The sequence below is a fragment of the Schistocerca gregaria genome, chromosome 5 (assembly GCF_023897955.1).
Source record: "Schistocerca gregaria isolate iqSchGreg1 chromosome 5, iqSchGreg1.2, whole genome shotgun sequence".
Lineage (NCBI taxonomy): Eukaryota > Metazoa > Arthropoda > Insecta > Orthoptera > Acrididae > Schistocerca > Schistocerca gregaria.
Window position 1 is genome coordinate 489,527,614 of NC_064924.1, and position 19,203 is coordinate 489,546,816.

Sequence of the window (19,203 nt, forward strand, 5' to 3'; positions counted from 1 at the left end):
TTATGAAATTAGAAATAAAAACTTCAAACAGCCAAGATTGCTATAGTCCTGCATTTATTTTGATTGTTGTTTCAGCAAGCTATGTTGCTATCTTTGGATCTTATGCAATATATTTTAATGAATCTCAATCACAAGCACATTTTTCTGTAAAATGTCTTTTTGTGAAGTGACACACTGTAATGTGCATGTGGTCAGGATTCATTGCATTGTGTTACATGAGATCTGAAGATGGCAACATAACTTGCTGACACCAGAAATCAAAAAAATTCTATGCTGTTGCAATCTTAGCTATTGAAGATTTTACTTCCAATTCCTTATTAATCTAGATCGTGCCTATAGTTGATGAATGTCAAGCGTATACATGACACAGATTATTCCCAAAACTTCTCACTGCAAGACATGCCAGTAGCTGATCACATGTATGATAGAATCATTTAATAACCAATTTATCTGCATCTCCATGGTATTGCTCAACTTTTGGCTCAGACTGAACAACTGAGTCTGACAATATCTCAAGAAAATATCCTATGCCTCCAATTGCATTATAACTACAAGTTTTTATTGCAGCTTATGATCAACTCATAAAGTACCAGTTTTGTTACATAAATATGATGGTTGTGATCTAAAATGTCAACTGTTTTTCTCTATCAGTACCACTTGTGTGTTATGCAAATTTCATGCATTTACATGGATAACTGGAAGTGAGTTATACACTTCCAAGAACTGCCATTTTGTGGATTTTTTTCAAAGTGTGAGCTAAATTTCTGAAATTACTATAATAATGTTTATCTGTTGGTATTATATTTTCCCAGAGACATACTAAGCCTCAGCTTTATCTACAATAAGGATAGAAGTTGAAGTAATGAACAGAAATTTGTGCCAAGGCCAGGACTTGAACCCATGTCTCCTGCTTACTTAAGACAGATGTGCTATCTACTGCACCACCCTGTCCTTGTGGCTGACACAGCTATGTTGATTACCCTAGTCCAACACCATACCCAACATGAACTTCAGTTTACGCCTCAGAAAAAAAGTTGATTTCTCCTCCTTAAAACGTAAGTATTGCCAAGGTTCTCCAGTACTGGAATAGCACCTCAGCTTTGAATGTATAGGGAAATCCTGTCTGTAACTCCGGCATAGCTTATCTATTGATCTGATGGAAATACATTGTCCTGGAGACATACTAAGTTCATCAGATCAATAGATCATCTATGCCTGAGGTACAGGCACAATTTCCCCATTAAATACAAAGCTGCGGTGCTATTCCAATACTGAAAAGCCTTGGCATCACTGTGATTTATGACGGGGAAAACCAAGATGGGCTGAAGTGTGAATTGATGTTTATGTTGGGGAGGGCATTCGACTAGGGCAGTCAAAGCAGCTGTGTTAGCCTCAATGCGAGGGTGGTGTAATGGTGGATAGCACATCTGCTAGTAAGACGCAGGTTCAAGCCGCAGCCTTGGTACAAATTTTAATTCATTACTACAGCTTCTATCCTTATCTAGAATAACAGAAAATGACACTGTCATGGTGTTGAAAAGTACACAGTTATACTTGAAAAGGCACAGTAGTAACTACAAAGGAAGAGTTATCGATGCTCTTTTATCCATTTCATTTGGATGACTAAAAATAAAAATATAAAACACACATGATCTACACATTTAGCTCGCATTGTAGCATTCCTTTTATGGTGTTTAGTGCACACTGTGATGCACTGTTGACACTCATTACAGCAAATCTTTATCTTGGGCACATTGCGGCTGACTTCTTTGCCATGCTGCACAAGGAATCATGAGCACATCTAGGTTTGAGTCAAGGAAAGCAGAAAATTGAAAGTTGAATCATCTGCTGCTGTGCTGCTGAAAGAATGTACTGTATGGAAACAAAGAAAAGTTGCTGAAGTATTTTTGCAGAAAATATTCTACTTGATGAGGAAAAATAAGATACCACAGATTTTAGATTTCCACCTTTCTTGCTATGCAATTGCTCAAAAACCATTGTCAGCACATCAGTTCATCTGGTTTCACTATGTACATAGTTGATTTTTATCTATTTCAGCATCACTCATATTACTGTATTTACATGGGTAATACAGCAAAAACTACTTACATTTTTGCAGTTATATATCTCCCCATTGCATATAAGGGTGAGATGAGGATAGGCATGTATTTTCATTGGTTGCATTCCATATATACAGTCCACAATTGCTAAACGGTGAAACCCAATGCAACTGTTCTGTAAAAAGACAATCATTAAGAATAAATATTTTGTCCAATAAAGCCAATCAACAATGACACTTATCTGTTGGCTACTACTGTAATAAAATGAAAATGTACAGGGACATTCCCATGAGTAATAAATTTCTTCAATAGCAGAATGAGGGTGGCTTGAGAGAGGAAGCCCTGTACTACAAGATCCAAGCCTGGATCATCATTTTACACATAACGGGGTTCTGGTACATTTACAAAGGCTTTATGTAATGCTTAATCCCTCAGGATATACAATGACATGACGACTTGATTATGTCTCCCAGAAGATGATAGTAAAATTGAAACTAGACATGTATGAATACAATCAATCATACTACAGCTTCGTTTTTCAGAAACCTGTAGCACCATGTGGAGCAATATCACAAACATTTTTCGCCCCAGAAAGTCATGTTAGAGAGCAACAGAGACCAATATGGAATTTAAGACACATTGCCTTAAGTTATGTAACATAAATTAATTTTTATATGCTAAAAATGGTAAATAAGAAAAAAATACTATCTATATGTAACATTTTAGGCATACAAGACAGATAAATATTGTGTCCATTCATAAACTGTGAAAAGAAGTAACAGAAGAGAATATAGTGTGATACAATATGTTTATGAAAGTGGAGAAGTTCAGATTGGTGAGATACAATCTGAAGAAAACTGATATACATACAAAATAAAGAGATAAAAGCAGCACGTTAGGCAGATATTAGCATATAAATAATTCATACATAATTAATCATTAAGTTTTAATTAACAATAAACTGAGAGACTGTATAAAACCAAATGAAGGACTGTTTTTCTCAATTGTAGAATCACATGACTATTAAAGAACAGGCACATAATTTATTATACAATTTTTAATTTATGCTGTTGCAAGTCTCCACTTTTTCTACACAGATGTGAGCAAATTGATGAATTAGAAAGAAGGAAGGAAGAATTGAAAGGAATCATTTAGGATCATGTTGAGCAAATATGCCAGAATGGTCAAATGCACATGGTACAAGGGATTAATGAGCCAGACAAGGCAAGTTTTGGCACTGTTGCAATTTATGCCACCTTTGAGGAAACCTTGGAGGTTACTAATTTGGAAGAGAGTTGTACTCTGAATCAAGTCTGTAGGTTGCTGGCCTGGTAGACATGGATGAAGGCCATGAGCAATGTTCAAAGTCTTATAGAAAAACTGTTAGTGAATGGTTGAAAGCTTTTAATATGAATTTGATTGAATCTGGGTATGAAGTCAGTCAGAAAGGTCGAAGGCGTGACTGTGGTCTGTTCATGAAAATTTCGAATCTATTCCAGGAATTTTTTTAGTGAATACTAAGTTTGGTAGAACAGGTAGTTAAGTTTCTGTCTTTGCTGCTGAATTTCAGAACAGAGCACAGACTATGAAAATGAGAGATTTGATGTTTTAAGGTTGATGTCAGTAAAAGTGAGGGATGGTTTACTGGAGGTGGTAGTACAGGCCACACAGGAAAACAACACCTTACAGCAATTTTGGAATGGAATCTGACGAATAGTTCCTCTCAGAGCTCTGCACGAGTTACTGTATATTCAATATGAACAAGGAACTCAGGAATCTATGTATAAAAGTTTAAAAAGAGTGTTGTTGCTTTCCATTCCTCGTATAGTGATTAAAAAGGGTACATCATATTTTAGGTAGGCTAATATGACAATAGACAAAAAAGCTGAATTTTGTAGCACCCCAAAACGCCAACTCAGTTAGATGAGTTAGTTGGTGAAATTCAGACTATTGAATTTGTGGATTCACAAAAGGATAGGCAGATCATAAAGAAGGGTTGCCCAAATAACACAAGTTTAAATCGGGTGGGGGGGGGGGGGGGGGGGTGAGGGAAGGAAAGGTTAGGTTTTCAACACAGAAAGAAAGTAAGGAGTGGTTATTTCACAATGACACAAATATCCAAAAGTAACTTGTTGGAACTGTGGGGACTCAGGATATGTAAACAAGGAATGTGTGTGGGGAAAAGACCTAATGCAAGAACTATGACAGGTAAACCCTACGGATGGTAGTAGTAGTAGTAGTAGTAGTAGTAGTAGTAGTAGTTTTATTCATCCGTAGATCTCTTTTTACAAGGATATAGGACATGTCAAAGTATTTACAAGCTTAGATCAATTTACAATAAGCTAATTCGTATACACATATATTTACAGACTTCTAGTTAGAGACAATCATTAGATTTTACTCCTGGTATACAATAATTTATTTACAAATAACTCATTAAATAATGTAATGCCACACTATTCACTCATATTTCACTATCAGTCCCTGCACACACTATACACACATTGTTTCATAACACTTCACTCACTACACACACACACACACACACACACACACACACACACACACACACACACAGGTGATCCTTGGGCCATTTTCTGTACTGCAAGTTCCCATTTGCTATCCTGAAAAACTGAGTCAGCATCCCTTCATAATGAGTGAGATGTTGAGCTCAGAAAGAGGAAGAGGTGTTAGTATTGTGCTATGCATAGCTTGAGGGGAGAGTGTCTCTAGAAAGGAAAAAAGAAGAAAAATAATAAAGTGAAGGTGTTATGTGGAATATTGGATTTTTTATAATCATTATTATTATTATTATTTGTTTGTATAACATTTTTTTATCAAACCCCTACTCTGCTTTATCTAAGTAATCCTTCAATGTATAAAATGTATTGCATAACAGGTACTTTTTAGCTGCCTTCTTAAATAAGTGTATTTTTGAAATTTCTTTAATCTCTTTTGGTAATTTATTGTACAGTTTTATTCCTTGGTAGAAAATGCTGTTTTGAGTTTTATGTTTATTTTTTCTTGGTAAATGTAAGTTGAGTCTATCTCTTGTTGCATGGTCATGGACAGAGCTGTTTGTGCAGTAATTGCCAATGTTACTTTTGATGTGTACAACTGACTGGTAAATGTGTTCACATAGAGCAGTTAAAATTCCCAGTGTTTTGAACAGATCTTTACAATGAGCTCAACTACTATTTCTGGTTATTATTCTTATGGCTCTTTTCTGGAGTTTGAAAATTGTGTTCATATTTTGTGGATTTGTTCCCCAAAAAAGAATGCCATAGCTAAGAATTGAGTGTACATATGAATAATATGTAACTAAAAGACACTGCATGTTACACACAGATGATAGAATTCTAAGGGCATAACATGCTGATGACATTCTGTTTGCAAGTACCTTTGTGTGTTCGCACCACTTCAGCTGAGAGTCAATATTCATTCCTAGAAATTTTGCATTTGTTACACAGTCTATAGAGGTGCCATCTACATTTAATTTAACATTGTCATTTTTCCTCTTCAAACTGAAGTTCATGGCATTAGTTTTCTTTATGTTTAATGTCAATTTGTTGCTTATTGACCAATCGTAAACTTCCTTGAGAGTTTCATTTGCTTTCTCGGTAAGGAGTTCTCTTGTTCTCTCAGTGACTATAATATTGCTGTCATCAGCGAAGAGAATTTTCTCACCATGAGTAACACTACTGGGAAAGTCATTGGTGTATATCAGGAATAGTATTGGTCCTAATATGCTACCTTGTGGAACCCCTATATTAATATGTTTTGGTTCTGATAAGTATTTTACTACTAAATTAATACTATTAAAGATTACAGAACACCATTGTTGCCACTTGTTTCTGCTTCATTAAATAATGAACAGGTGCGCACCTTGCCTGCCTGACTTGGACACACGATTTCCATGAACAATTGCAAATAGTTTGTTGCTAATCAGGAAGTTGGTAAGAGGGGAAGGTTACAGTTACATACTGGATAGTATTTTACTGCTGATAAATCAAGCCCACGTTTAAAGGAGTGCTTGCAGGCTCAGGTAACCATTGGTGATTTTGTGTGGAAGGTCAATATAAAATTGGTACTGAATTTAGTCACCAATTATACAGAGTGACTCAAAAGAACTTTTACAAACTGAAATGGTGAATGAACTGGGCATACAACATGAGTCAGTAATCATATAGGACCCTAGGGTCACAAAGACCATCCGCCCTACTAAATAGCGTAGCAGTTATTTAGTCACATGCTACAAATGGACATTCATTACAGGATATGATCACAGTTTTGTCTAGATGCATCAAGACACACCTGACATCAACACTGCATTGAACAGCACACCCTCTTAAAGTTAACTGGTGTATCTTGAAGACATCCTGCTGCCACAACAATCCTGCCCTCTAGATCTCCCAGCAATGTAACAGACATTTCATACACAAGGCTCTTCAAATGCCCCCCACAGGAAAAAAAAAAACAACTGGGGACAGATCGAATGATTGTGGTGCCCATGTGACTGGCCCTCTGCACCCAAACCAGCACCCAAGAAAGGTCATCTGCAGATGTGCCCTCATTTGTCTGCTTGTACACACAGGGGCTCCATTCAGCTCAAATTGAATGCGGCAATGAATAGGCAGGGAAACATCATTCAACAAGCCTGGCAATACCTCTCTCAGGAATATGAGATACATGTTACCATCAAGTCGGTCCAGGACAATGTATGGCCAAATTAAACAGTCTCCGATGATGGAAACCCACACACTAAGGGTAAACTTGGGTTGTGAGGCCTGAGTGCATGTAACATGTGGATTCACATCCATCCACAAATGCAGGTTGTGAGTACTCGTCACATGCTCGACTCATTGGCAAAGATGACGCTTGATGTGAAACTTCAGTCTGCAGCAGATTCCTTTAGAAACCATCAAGTAAATCCCATGTGCTTGCTTTAGTCCCTCAGTTGCAATGCCTGGACCCACTGAAAATGAAATGGATGCAGTCCATCATGAACAATGCACCACATGGAAGATTGGGGGATATCAGAGCACAGGATACACCTCATGTACTTATTGACAGCATACACTGCACCCTTTCGAGAATGTCTGTGTTTCGACAATGTCTGTGGTGACCAGCATTCAGCTTGTGCACATGGAATGAGCTGGTTTCACATAATCAGCAATGTAGGATGGTGAAAAACATTTGCCAGAGCATCTTTCTATTGGGATATTTCACACAATACAATTGCACAGCTTCTCATTCACTGCTGTTGGCTCCACCTTAAATGAAATGCATCTCAGCCATTTCGCACCACATGTAGCTGGCCATGTTAACCCTAACACTTCCACGGCGTGAATGGCAGCAGTCTCGGTGTACTGCATCCATGTTCGTATAGTAACACACTCTTGTGACCACAGTGCCCTCTCCAGTGGCATTTGGACCCCAGTTCCTATGTGATTACCAATCCTTGTTGTATGCCTTATGCACCAAGTCAATATGTAAATGTGCTTTTTGAAGCACCTTGTATGTATTGTGGGTACTGATTTTACTGCCAAGGTTGGCTGGTTCCTGTTTTGACTGAGTGAAAAATTTTATTTCGAGTTTACCCCCTAACAATAAGGATGAAATCTGAAGGAAAGAATTAAAATTTGTGTCACAGCTGGCACTCGAACCCAGGTCTCCCTGCTTACTAGGCAGAAATGCTGGCCATTACACCACCATAGCACTATGGTCAACATTGCTGCACAGACTACTCAAGTCTAGCGCCCTCCCCAACACAAACTTCAATTCATATCTTCAGTTTATTTTCCTCCTAAATTCTCACCACTGCCAGGGCTCTCTGGCATTGGAATAGCACCCCAGTGTTGGACATAATGGGGAAGTCCTGTACCTCAAGTGATCTTACAGATCTTCATAATTAAATTTTCCCTGAGACATTTAATTCTATGCCTCATGGGAAATTTAATTATAAAGATCTATAAAATCACTTGAGATACAGGACTTTCCCATTTCATCCAATGCTGGGGTGCTATTCCTATGCAGGAGTGCCCCGGCAGCAGTGACAATTTGGGGGAAAATAAACTGAAGATATGAATTGAAGTGTGTGTTAGGGAGAGTAGTCCATGCAGCAATGATGATTATAGTGTTGCGGTGGTGTAATGCTCAGCATTTCTGCCTATTAAGCAAGGAGGCCTGGGTTCAGCTTTCATCCTTATTGTAGACCAAGATGAAACATAAATGTCTCAGGGAAAATTTAATTATAAAGATTTAGCCCATAAGTCCAGTTGTGATTTAGCCAGCAAGGGCAAAGCACTACAGTAATGATTGCTTATGACAAACCTAGAACAGGGACAACTAATGGGTAAGACTCCAAATCTTTAGACAAGCAGTTATCACATTTGGACAAATTTGTTACAATGCAGATAAAGTCACTTTGAGCTGAATATCCAGATGTTTTAACTCAAGAATTTAGTGCCACCAACCTATCAGAATACTGACCTGAGTTCACTGATTACATCCCAGATAAGAAGGCCCATAAAGACTAGCACCCCCTAGCATTAAAGGAGCTTGTGGATAATATAAGATTGAAACAAGAAATATTCCATCCTTCCTAATCTCCTCTCACTATGCCAATTTTTCTAGTTGCAAAATCTAATGACAACAACAAGCTGGTGTTGAGCTACTGAGAACTGAACAATGGAAGCATTAAGGCTCTTCCACTCCTCGATTTGCACACCTGTTGTGGATGGTTTAAATGAGCAAGCATCTTTGCAATTGCCCTTAATCAAGCCTATAACCAGATACTACTTGGGGAAGGTTTTAAGACTGTTCATCCATGAGGTTTTTAGGGTATATAGCTTCCAGGAAGGCAATTCTAACTGATTCACAAGTAGTGGGCGTGATTAGTCAATTTCCTACCCAACAAAATGTTAAACAAACTGCCAGATTCACGGGTATGGCCATTTTCTTTTGAAAATTTGTTGGCAGCTTTGCTGAGAAGGCAGTGCCGTTTAATGAATTACAAGAGAATGGTTGCAAATTTCTTTGGGGTCCCTCACAGGAAACCTAATTCATGGCATTGAAAACAGCACCTGTGTTAGCCCTACATCCTTCCATGCTGAAGTTACCCTTCAAACTGATGCATTAGCAATGGAGTAGAGCTGTTTTACTGCAGGACCAAGAAGGTGGAAAGGAGGTGGTTGCTTAGGTCTCAACGGCAGTGGAAGAGTTAGAAAAGAAATACTCCAGTTATGGGCTAGAAGCATTAATAGTTTTATTTAGCACAGAAAAATTTTGCTACAATTTAGAACATAAAAAATTTACCTTAGAGACAGGAAAACCAAGCTGGGTACTTGCTATGCCACAAAAAAACTAATTAACTTCCAAGTCTGAGGTGCACCATATAAATGGGTCAGATAATTGTGTGGCAAACAGCCTGAGGTGCACAGTTGATCACATTGATAGCCAGGTGAATTATCAGGCTGTAGAAGATCAAGCTAAGATTCCTTTAGTCCAATATTGATGCAGATTCCTCAATTATTCCACGGTTTCAGAGAATTTCATGATCAGGATGGCCAACTGAGGGCAGTTAAGAATAAATTAGAGAAAGGTGAGCAGGTAAAGCTTTACTTTTAAGAGAAAGGCCATCTGTCATAAGTCCCAATCTGACAATAAATATAACATAATTGTTCACAAAGAACTGGTTCCTTTGCCCTTGCAATATTTTCATGAGTCACCGGTAGCTGGGCATTTAGGCATGTATGAAACTCATGAAAAAAACTCAACAGCAATTTGTTTGGTAAGGCATGGATAATGATATTCAAAAGAGAGTATCCTGTTCTAGTATCTGTGCTGATAGTATGCTGGCCAAAAATAGCAAAGTAGGTTATCTACAAGGTGTACAACTTTGCTTCCACCATTTTTCCCCGACATCTGAGGCTTTAATGAAACAAATTGGTTACACATGCTTCATTCAAAGTATTTTCCACCACTGGCCACTACTTTTTCCCATCTTTCGGGCAGTGTACGAATCCCGTGTCGAAAAAATTGTTCATCTTTTGAAGCGATCCACAAATTGATCCAATTTGTGACTTCTTCATGAGATTGTAAGTGTTGGTCAGACAGGCCATGTGCCATTCATCTAAACAGGTGATAGTCAGAGGGAGCAATGTCTGGAGAATACGGTGGGTGGGGTAGGACTTCCCATTTTAACATTCCCAAGTATGTTTTGACATCTCTTGTAACGTGGGGTCGAGTGTTGTCATACTGCAAAATCACTTCATCATGCCTCTCACTGTATTGTGGCCGTTTGTCTTTTAATGCTCTGCTCAAACGCATTAATTGCATTTGATAACAAGCACCTGTGATTTTTTCACTTGGTTTTAACACCTCATAGTACATGACGCATAGCTGGTCCCATCAAATGCAGAGCATGATCTTGGAGCCGTGAATATTCGGTTTGGCCATTGACATGGAAGCATGGACGGGATATCCCCATGATTTTTTGCATTTAGAGTTATAGTAATGAACCCATTTTTTTGTCCCTGGTCACAATGAAATGCAGAAATCCCTTCCGTTTTCGCCTCTAAAGGAACTGTTCACAAACACCGTTCAACACCTCTTGGTTTCAGCTCACGTGGGACCCAAGTTCCTTCTTTACATCTACATCCATACTCCGCAAGCCACCTGACGGTGTGTAGCGGAGGGTACCCTGATTACCTCTATCGGTTCTCCCTTCTATTCCAGTCTCGTATTGTTCGTGGAAAGGAGGATTGTCAGTATGCTTCTGTGTGGGCTCTAATCTCTCTGATTTTATCCTCATGGTCTCTTCGCAAGACGTACATAAGAGGGAGCAATATACTGCTTGACTCTTCAGTGAAGGTATGTTCTCGAAACTTTAACAAAAGCCCGTACCGAGCTACTGAGCGTCTCTCCTGCAGAGTCAGCCACTGGAGTTTATGTATCATCTCCGTAACGCTTTCGCAATTACTAAATGATCCTGTAACGAAGTGCGCTGCTCTCCGTTGGATCTTCTCTATCTCTTCTATCAACCCTATCTGGTACGGATCCCACACTGCTGAGCAGTAGTCAAGCAGTGGGCAAACAAGCGTACTGTAACTTACTTCCTTTGTTTTCGGATTGCATTTCCTTAGGATTCTTCCAATGAATCTCAGTCTGGCATCTGCTTACCGACGATCAACTTTATATGATCATTCCATTTTAAATCACTCCTAATGTGTACTCCCAGATAATTTATGGAATTAACTGCTTCCAGTTGATGACCTGCTATTTTGTAGCTAAATGATAAGGGATCTATCTTTCTATGTATTCGCAGCACATTACACTTGTCTACATTGAGATTCAATCGCCATTCCCTGCACCATGCGTCAATTCGCTGCAGATCTTCCTGCATTCAGTGCAATTTTTCATTGTTACAATCTCTCGATACACCACAGCATCATCCGCAAAAAGCCTCAGTGAACTTCCGATGTCACCCACCAGGTCATTTATGTATATTGTGAATAGCAATGGTCCTATGACACTCCCCTGCGGCACACCTGAAATCACTCTTACTTCGGAAGACTTCTCTCCATTGAGAATGACATGCTGCATTCTGTTATCTAGGAACTCTTCAATCCAATCACACAATTGGTCTGATAGTCCCTATGCTCTTACTTTGTTCATTAAACGACTGTGGGGAACTGTATCGAACACCTTGCGGAACTCAAGAAACACGGCATCTACCTGTAAACTCGTGTCTATGGCCCACTGAGTCTCGTGGACGAATAGCGCGAGCTGGGTTTCACACGACCGTCTTTTTCAAAACCCTTGCTGATTCCTACAGAGTAGATTTAGTCTCCAGAAATATGTGTTCCAAAATTCTACAACTGATCGACGTTAGAGATATAGGTCTATAGTTCGGCACATCTGTTCGACGTCCTTTCTTGAAAATGGGGATGACCTGTGCCCTTTTCCAATCCTTTGGAACGCTACACTCTTCTAGAGACCTACGGTACACCGCTGCAAGAAGGGGAGCAAGTTCCTTCGCGTACTCTGTGTAAAATCGAACTGGTATCCCATCAGGTCCAGCGGCCTTTCCTCTTTTGAGCGATTTTAATTGTTTTTCTATCTCTCTGTCGTCTATTTCGATATCTACCATTTTGTCATCTGTGCATCAATCTAGAGAAGGAACTGCAGTGCAGTCTTCCTCTGTGAAACAGCTTTGGAAAAAGACATTTAGTATTTCAGCCTTTAGTCTGTCATCCTCTGTTTCAGTACCATTTTGGTCACAGAGTGTCTGGACATTTTGTTTTGATCCACGTACCGCTTTGACATAGGACCAAAATTTCTTAGGATTTTCTGCCATCTCAGTACATAGAACTTTACTTTCGAATTCATTGAATGCCTCTCGCATAGCCCTCCTCACACTACATTTCGCTTCGCGTAATTTTTGTTCGTCTGCAAGGCTTTGGCTATGTTTATGTTTGCTGTGAAGTTCCCTTTGCTTCCACAGCAGTTTTCTAACTTGGTTGTTGTACCACGGTGGCTCTTTTCCATCTCTTACGATCTTGCTTGGCACATACTCATCTAACGCATATTGTACGATGGTTTTGAACTTTGTCCACTGATCCTCAACACTATCTGTACTCGAGACAAAACTTTTGTGTTGAGCCGTCAGGTACTCTGTAATCTGCTTTTTGTCACTTTTGCTAAACAGAAAAATCTCCCTATCTTTTTTTAATATTTCTATTTATGGCTGAAATCATCGATGCCGTAACCGCTTTATGATCGCTGATTCCCTGTTCTGCATTAACTGTTTCAAATAGTTTGGGTCTGTTTGTCACCAGAAGGTCTAATATGAAATCGCCACGAGTCAGTTGTCTGTTTAACTGCTCAAGGTAGTTTTCAGATAAGACACTTACAAATATTTCACTGGGTTCTTTGTCCCTGCCACCTGTTATGAACGTTTGAGTCTCCCAGTCTATATCCGGCAAATTAAAATCTCCACCCAGAACTATATCATAGTGGGGAAATCTACTCGAAATATTTTCCAAATTATCCTTCAGGTGGTCTGCCACAACAGCTGCTGAGCCCGGGGGCCTATAGAGACATCCAATTACCATGTCTGAGCCTGCTTCAAACGTGACCTTCACCCAAATCGTTTCACATTTCGGATCTCCGTCAATTTCCTTCGATACTATTGCACTTCTTATCGCTATAAACACGCCTCCCCCTTCACTGTCCAGCCTGTCTCTGCGGTATACATTCCAATCTGAGTTTAGGATTTCATTACTGTTTACGTCTGGTTTCAGCCAACTTTCTGTCCCTAGTACTATATGGGTGTTGTGACCGTTTATTAATGAGAGCAGTTCTGGGACCTTTCTATAGACGCTCCTTCAGTTTACTATTAGCACATTAATATTGTTATTTTCTGAATCATACCCATAGCCTTGAGACATTTTGAAATGGCTCGGCGTGTCACTCCCACTAATCATGCCAATTCTTCTTGAGTTTGAAGTGAGTCTTCACTCAGCAATGTCTTCCATTCTGCATCTTTGAAAACATTCTCTCTTCCACCACTATGCTGGTCTATGACATTAAAATCACAGTTCTTGAAGCACTGAAACCACTCACGACACGTTCTCTCACTAATAGCGTCCTTACCATACATACTTGAGAGCATTCAATGAGACTTAGCCACTGTTTTCTTCATAGTGAAACAACACAGTACCACCTCCCGCAAATGACTAGAATTAAGGTCATAAACTGACATTTTCAATTAAGAACAACTTTATGTTGCAGACACAAATCGACTGTTTGAATGGAGTTACGTTGACCGAGGTCCAAGCTAACTGCCTGACGTCTGTTGTCTGTATCTTTCAACCGCTACTTACTGTTGTCACCACCTATCAGCAAACGGTGGAAGCAAAGTTGTACACCTGGTAGTTTCCAAACTGGTGGATAGGACCTTCCAGAAGACATATGTAGAATTTGTAGGTCCTTCGCTTACTCGGTAATTACTATATTTTGGTTTTTTGACAAAGCATTTAAATATTTGGTATGGCTGCTACCTAACAAGGCTGCAAATGCTCAAGTGATAGAACAAAATTTGCAAAGTATTTTTGGAACCTTCTGGCCAACTGAGTGTTTGGTAAATATTACACCTTTTGCCGCACATTGGTTTAAAAAATCCTGGTTATGTATGGCAGTTTAATATATAACAGCTACATCTCCCCTCTCCAAATCCCATGTACACTGAATGCATTAATAGGAATCTGATGTCTGCTCTTATAGCTTATCACAGCAAGGATCAGAGTGGCTGGATTGATCACTTCCATTGTCAACCATGGCATTTAATACTGCCTGCCATGTAAGCCATCAACCTACTGCCACTAGTTTGTGCTTGGGTTATCAACTAGCTCATGGTCAACTGATGACCTTTTGTCTTTGAGGAGCAATGCTCAACAGCTGGTTACTCTTTAGAGAAGAGCTAAGACAACCATAAAAAAGGTCCTTGAAAAGAATGCTATATGGTACCATGTGGAGTGGCAGTTGAATAGCTGCTGAGTTGGAGGTAAAGTTTTCATTAGGAACTTTCAGGCTATGAGTAAAGCCATTGAAAAAGATCACAAAAAAGCTTTCCCAGGTTCAAGGATCCCTTCCAAATTAATACGTTTCTAGCCCAGTAACTGGTTTGTTGATTGGTCTTCACACAGGAATAGAAATGAGAGTTCAACTTTCCCAATAAAGCTGGGCCCTGAAGATTGATCTGACTGTTTAGAGTCATGTAAGCAGATCAAGGGGGAGGGAAAGAGGAGCATGTGCCAACGGTGCACAATTTTTGTTTTTGTAACAAAGTTGACACCAACCTTGTTCAGTGAGTTGCTGGTCCCCCTGGCAGAAACAGGGATATACTGTGGCTACGAACTGTGGCGGGGGTTCGGCTGTGAGCAAAGTTTTGGGATGTTGACTGTGGAGTGTGCGAAGTGACAGGCAACAGCAGCAGAGGAAGCTACCTGTCTTATCAGACAGAGTACACAGTTAGTGCTTTGGAGCTTTTATCCCACTTTGTTGAATGCGCTGTGGTGGCTGTGATTTTTGACATTGTGAACATTTGTTAAGAGGTTAATTTTGTTGTAAAGTACATGCGCAAATAAGAATTGATTGTTTACTGAAAATGATGATATACCTGTCTGCATACATAATCGTACCAGGTGAAAGTTATAGCAGCCACATTTAAGCACGATTGTCTTGGATCCAGCCCACACCCATCAAATTCTACCTTTCTCAAATGTTGATCTTTTTTTTAAAAAAAATATGATTGTCTGCTTCCTTAATCATTTTGAAGTTTGTTTTAAATATTGCTTCTGCTAACTTTCACCTGTAGCTTTAGTACTGCTCTGATTGTTATGCATCATGCTGTAACTGTTGTAAGTCTGCTTTTTAAATTCTTACGAGGCTGAGTTTTATTGTTTGTGAGCCTTATTTTTCACACCTGTTAATTCATCTGATCTTGTCTCTGTTTAAGTTGGTAGTCACTAGAGTTCGAGTTAGATTTTGAGAACGAAAATTTGATTTGTTATATATTGCAAAGTTTGTTGTTTAAATAAAAATACAAATCATTGTAACTTGTAACTCAGCTCGATCAATTGGACCTAACCTTCCAGCCTACTGCCCATTACTACAATAGTGTGTACCTATAGCACAGACAGAAAACTGGAAGTATCAGCAGATGACAAATTACTGATTGGAGTACGATTGAACCTTTTCTGTATCATATGAAAAATGAGGCCTTGTTACACACCAAGGTGTTGAATAGTGAGTACAACTAATACTATGAAGGTGAGAGTCAGAGAACAGATTACATGAAAAAGTGTACATAGAACAAATATTTATTTATTAATCCAACTTTAAGCATTTACATGCAATTGATGTCGTCATGAGTAATGTACAATTTACATATTAAGAAATATAACTATTGTGAGGTATCACACAAAGCTAAAGTATACATTTTAAAAGAACATACATAATAAAGGAATACATTTGATACATAAAGATATCCCACATAACTAAAGTGTGCATTTTAAAGAATGTGCATAATAAAAGAATACATTTCATACATAAGGATTTCTCAACATGTTTAACAGTTAAATGTGGAACTACAGAAACAAAAAAAAGCTTAGGAAGAGGTACAAACAGAGTTGCAAGTTGTTCCGTAATTCACGTCTATTTTCGAAGAGTCTTCAAATTCTTTAACACTGTAAAAAGCTTTGTCTTTCAGCCAATTTTTAGTCTTACTTTTAAATATATTAAGAGAGACATAATGTGCCTGCACAGGTAATGTATTGAAAAGTCTTATTCCCATGTATTCATCAATGTCTTGTGTTTTCTTGAGTCGAGTTGTTGCTATGTCTATCTTAAATGTTTGACGAGTGTTATGATTGTGAACGGTCTACCTAAGGTTGTAACTGTTAAAGTCTTCTTTTATGTACAAAAGGCGGCTGTATATAAAAAGAGAAGGGACTGTCATTATCTGTAATTCTTTGAAGTATGACCTACATTATATGTTATTTTTGGTAATCCCAGAGATGCTCCTGATGGCTTTCATCTGCCAAATAAAAATTTTCCTGGACCTTGAAGAATTACCCCATAGAAGAATACCATAGCTAATATGGCAATGAAAGAATGCATAATAAGAATTAATCAGCAGGCTTTCAGAAACACAGGTGCATAATTTTTTCAGTAGATAGATAACTTGCGAAAGCTTTCAAGATATGTTGTCTCTGTTACTCTGCCAGGTTAATTTCGTATCTAAGTATATGCCAAGAAGTTTGGTAGAAGTGTACTCAATATCAGCAATGTATAAGCTGAAGGATATATTTACAGTCTTTTCATAGTTAATAGCTAACTCACTGGGTTCGAACTACATATTGGATAATCTGAGAAAATCTTTACTTTTCTCCTTCAGTTTATTTATGTCCTTCCCTGAATTGATGAAAGTTGTATCATCTGTGTAAAGCACAGATTTGCATGGCATATTGCTGGGCAGGTAATTTATAAATATTATAAACAGTAATGGCCAAAGCACTGATCCTTGGGGAACACCTCTAGTGACATTCAGTAACTGTGACTTTTGACTGTTGTAGCTTACAGTTTGTTTTCTGTTACCGAGATATGATTTAATGAGGGAGAGTTCCAGATCCCTGATGCCATAACACCACAGTTTTTCCAGCAGTATTGTGTGATTTACAGAACCAAATGCTTTGCTTAAATCCACTAGTGTGGCTTCAGCAGATAATTTGGATTCAAAAGAAGATTGTACAATAGAAACAACATTTTCAACAGCATTAATTGTTGATAATTGGGCGCTAAAATCATATTGAGACTTAGACAGTTTATTGTTTTTTTTTTTTACAAATGCTTTTGTATACAATATTCGATTATTTTTGAAAAAATAGGTATCAGTGGAATTGATGCAGAGGAATTAGTGCAGGATTTATCACCCTTTTTGTGTAATGGAATTACTACTGTCTTCTTTAGACATTCTGGAAAAATGTCACTGTCAAATATCCAGTTTACGTGTGTACAGAGAGGGAATGATATCAAGTCGATTATTTTTTTAATCACAAAATTTGAGAGGCCATAAATATCTTCTGATCTGGAGTCATTTAACTTTGCCACTGAATTCATTATATCACTTATTTCCACATGTCTCCAATTACAGGTTGGCACGGTATCAGCAAAGTTTTGTAAAAACTGTTTTAGATAAGTAGATTGTGAATTTGATTTTGAATTCTTCTTATGAGGAGATGAGGGATTGGGGTTTGCTGCATTGATAAAAAAAAAAAGAGGTTAAATTCGTCTGGGGTGACATTAACATCAGTTGTAACTTTTACACTATGACTACCTGTACCTAATTCTGCTTTAATGACCCTCCACGCAGCCTTACACTTATTATTGAAGTATTTGATGAAGTTATCATTTGCTCTACATTTTGCTAATCTGATTTGTGATCTATAGTGTCTCTTGAGGCTAACATACATTGCATTGTCAACACTACCATTTTTTACCTTATCATAGCATATCAAAACCATTATTAATCTTAGCTTCTGTAAATATGGTGTGAACCACCTATGTGGAGTAGTTCGACCATGCTTTCTTACCATAGTTTTGTTTTGTTTGGTAACCATTGGACAGGAGGTATCGAAAATTTCAGATAGAGTACTATGAAACCTGCTACAAGCTGCCTCAACATTGTTGGAAGCGTATATTATATTATTCCAGTTTAGTGCCTTCAGCTTATCCCTGAAACTATTTATGCTTTTATCATTTAATAACCTGACATACCGGGTTGGTTCACAATCCCACATTGTTTCATTAATTGTTAGTTTTACCCATATACCTTTGTGATCTGTCAGGTGGTCGACATTAAGGAGTCCCAATTCAAAATCATCTTTATGTATATGTGTGATACAATTGTCGAGACAAGAAAGTTGTCTTATGGGACTGTAACTTGCACAGAAGAGATTATGAGATCTTAGCATGTTAAGCAAATTAGTATTTTTGTGGTTTTTTTTCTTACATCAAAATTTAAATCTCCTAAAATTACTGTCTTGTGTTTGGTATATTTTTCTGTACGGTGAATAAGTTTATCTAAACACTCTACAAATTGATTGGCATCACTATCAGGAGAATGGTATATTGAAATAATTGTGAGTTTTAATGTTGGTAGTAGTATGACAGCCGCTTTAAGAATGCCTTTAACACATATGTCCCTAACATCAAGCATAGTATATCATAACCCTAGGTTGTCACATATATTGAGGAACCCCCATAAGCTTCATTGGGTCTGCAGTAACTTGTAATTAAATAAAACTTGGCGGTACATACAGTTTTTTCTCTTCTTCTCTTAACCAGTGTTCATTAATACATAATACTATTCTATTGTTTCCATTCAATACAACATCAAGTTCACCAGCTTTATATTTCAGAGATCTAGTATTTATGTGCATGAATAATTTTGATTTTTCACAGCAAGAGGGATGTCTAGTGCAACGTAACACTCAAAACTCTCAGGAGCTCTTATTTCATTCTGAACACAATGATTGCATAATGTTCGTTTCTCATGTTATAAGTTTATATGCTTGGA

General features: G+C 38.2%; 1 protein-coding gene across 4 annotated transcripts in view; it reads right to left on the bottom strand.

The window, feature by feature from the left end:
• LOC126272717 (asparagine synthetase [glutamine-hydrolyzing]-like) overlaps positions 1-19,203 on the bottom strand; it is a 230,219-nt gene that overhangs the window by 138,202 nt on the left and 72,814 nt on the right. For all 4 annotated transcript variants that reach the window (XM_049975754.1, XM_049975753.1, XM_049975752.1 and 1 more), the window contains exon 3: positions 2,110-2,235. In XM_049975754.1, coding sequence (XP_049831711.1) covers positions 2,110-2,235 — 126 coding nt within the window. The remainder of the gene's footprint in view (positions 1-2,109; positions 2,236-19,203) is intronic.